Source organism: Dermochelys coriacea, chromosome 10 (assembly GCF_009764565.3).
Source record: "Dermochelys coriacea isolate rDerCor1 chromosome 10, rDerCor1.pri.v4, whole genome shotgun sequence".
In the NCBI taxonomy this organism is placed as follows: Eukaryota; Metazoa; Chordata; order Testudines; family Dermochelyidae; genus Dermochelys; species Dermochelys coriacea.
The window spans coordinates 20,260,280-20,263,121 of NC_050077.1; the positions used below are offsets into that span (position 1 = coordinate 20,260,280).

A 2,842-nucleotide genomic window follows, 5' to 3' on the forward strand; every position below is an offset into this window, starting at 1 on the left:
CCGGGGGGCGCGGGGGGTCCCCCACGGGGAGGGCGCGGGGGGCTCGCCCAGGAGGAGAGGGAGCCGGGGAGCTCGCCCACGGGGAGGGCGCGGGGGGCTCGCACAGGAGGAGAGGGAGCCGGGGAGCTCGCCCACGGGGAGAGGGCGCGGGGGGCTCGCCCATGGGGAGGGAGCCGGGGGGCTCGCCCAGGAGGAGGGGAGCCGGGGAGCTCGCCCACGGGGAGGGCGCGGGGGGCTCGCCCAGGAGGAGAGGGAGCGGGGGGCTCGCCCACGGGGAGAGGGCGCGGGGGGCTCGCCCAGGGGGAGGGAGCCGGGGGGCTCGCCCACGGGGAGAGGGCGCGGGGGGCTCGCCGGGAGGAGGGAGCCGGGGAGCTCGCCCACGGGGGGGGGCGCGGGGGGCTCGCCCAGGAGGAGAGGGAGCCGGGGAGCTCGCCCACGGGGAGAGGGCGCGGGGGGTCGCCCACGGGGAGGGCGCGGGGGGCTCGCCCAGGAGGAGAGGGAGCCGGGGAGCTCGCCCACGGGGAGGGCGCGGGGGGTCGCCACGGGGAGTGGGCGCGGGGGGCTCGCCCACGGGAGGGCGCGGGGGCTCGCCAGGAGGAGGGGAGCCGGGGAGCTCGCCCACGGGGAGAGGGCGCGGGGGTCGCCCACGGGGAGGGCGCGGGGGTCGCCCACGGGGAGGGCGCGGGGGGCTCGCCCAGGAGGAGGGGAGCCGGGGAGCTCGCCCACGGGGAGAGGGCGCGGGGGGTCGCCACGGGGAGGGGCGGGGGCTCGCCCACGGGGAGAGGGCGGGGGGGCTCAGCCATGGGGAGGGAGCCGGGGGGCTCGCCCACGGGGAGGGAGCTCGGGGGTCTCGCCCACGGGGAGAGGGCGGGGGGCTCGCCCACGGGGAGGGCGCGGGGGGCTCGCCCAGGAGGAGAGGGAGCCGGGGAGCTCGCCCACGGGGAGGGCGCGGGGGGCTCAGCCATGGGGAGGGAGCCGGGGGGCTCGCCCACGGGGAGAGGGCGCGGGGGGCTCAGCCATGGGGAGGGAGCCGGGGGGCTCGCCCACGGGGAGGGCGCGGGGGGCTCGCCCCCGGGGGGCGGTGGCGGGGGGCTCGCCCAGGAGGAGAGGGAGCCGGGGAGCTCGCCCACGGGGAGGGCGCGGGGGTCGCCCACGGGGAGAGGGGCGGGGGCTCACCCACGGGGAGGGCGGGGGGGCTCGCCAGGAGGAGAGGGAGCCGGGGAGCTCGCCATGGGGAGGGCGCGGGGGGCTCGCCCAGGAGGAGAGGGAGCCGGGGAGCTCGCCCACGGGGAGAGGGCGCGGGGGGCTCGCCCAGGAGGAGAGGGAGCCGGGGAGCTCGCCCACGGGGAGGGTGCTCGGGGGGCTCGCCCACGGGGAGAGGGCGCGGGGGGCTCACCCACGGGGAGGGCGGGGGGCTGCCCAGGAGGAGAGGGAGCCGGGGGGCTTAGCCACGGGGGGGGCGGGGGGCTCAGCCATGGGGAGGGAGCGGGGGGCTCGCCCAGGAGGAGAGGGAGCGGGGAGCTCCCCACGGGGAGAGGGCGCGGGGGGTCGCCCACGGGGAGGGCGCGGGGGGTCGCCCACGGGGAGGGCGCGGGGGGTCGCCACGGGGAGGGCGCGGGGCTCAGCCATGGGGAGGGCGCGGGGGGGTCGCCCACAGGGAGGGCGCGGGGGCTCGCCCAGGGAGGGCGCGGGGGGCTCGCCAGAGGAGAGGGAGCCGGGGGGCTCGCCCACGGGGAGAGGGCGCGGGGAGCTCGCCCACGGGGAGGGCGCGGGGGGTCGCCCACGGGGAGGGCGCGGGGGGTCGCCCACGGGGAGGGCGCTCTGGGGACTGAGCCAGGGGCGGGTGCCGGGGCCCCAGGCCTGCTCCCGGCCGCACTCACCCGTGTAGAAGGCCAGGATGGCGACAGGCGCCCCAGCAGCTGGTCGCACAGCACCTTGGCCAGCACCGCGCCGGGCGCGCGGCCGGGCAGCGCCCGCTCCAGCCCGCGCAGCCACACGTAGTTGAAGTTGCCATGGAAGCTGAGGGCCACCAGCGCCACGTGCCGGGTCTGCGCCCAGTCGGGCTCCTGCCCCGGGCGTCGCCGCAGCAGCTGCTGAGCCGCGTCCCCGGCCGAGAAGAGGCTGCCGTAGAGCAGCACGTTGCAGAGCCAGGGGCACCGGCGCACCCCGCTCCGGAGCAGCGGCCCGGCCATAGGCCTCCCGTGCCGGCCTCCAGCCACCGCCGGGCCAGAGCAGCAGAGCGCACAACGCCGCCTTGCGCTGCCTCTTCCGCCCGCTTCTTGCCTGCCGGAGACGCCCAGCCCCGAGTCTCTCGCCCGCTCTCCTCCTGCCAGCCCTGCCCTGCCCCGCCTAGCCTGCCCCTCTCCTCCGGTACTGCCCGCCTTACCCCATCCCTGTCGGTCCCCAGTCAGACATGCCTCTGTCCTTGCCTTGCCCCTCCATCCCTCCCTCCATCGACCTGCTCCTGCCACTACCTCCCGCGGCAGGAACTACCCCCCCCCTGCTTTCTCAGATCTCCTCCTGGGAAACCTTTGTTTCCTCCTTCTCAGAGAGCCCCCCACATTTCTCCTTCTGACCCGCCGCGTCTGGTCCTCCATAGCCTCTTCCCCAGTTCATAAAACCCAGCAGAAGACCTACTCCCCATCTCTCTACACTTCCTCGACCCTGTTAAACGGTAACAGCCATTCTGGATCAGATCATATAGTACCGTATCCTCCAGTAGATGCCTCACAGGATGGAGTAAAACCCCTGCTGTAGATGGACGTGGGGGGGCAGATCATTCCACAGATGTCTCATCCTCAGCTCTCATAATTGGAAATTTGCTCATACCTTGAAACACAGG

At 76.8% G+C, this 2,842-nt stretch overlaps 1 protein-coding gene across 1 annotated transcript in view; it reads right to left on the reverse strand.

The window, feature by feature from the left end:
- The window catches only part of MPV17L (MPV17 mitochondrial inner membrane protein like), a 27,040-nt gene extending 24,706 nt beyond the window's left edge, over positions 1–2,334 (reverse strand). Inside the window, 2 exon segments of the mRNA XM_038420697.2 lie at positions 1,881–1,916; positions 1,919–2,334. Of these exon segments, the coding sequence (XP_038276625.1) occupies positions 1,881–1,916; positions 1,919–2,192 (310 nt within the window). The 5' untranslated portion in view covers positions 2,193–2,334.
- Positions 2,335–2,842: the final 508 nt, after the last annotated feature.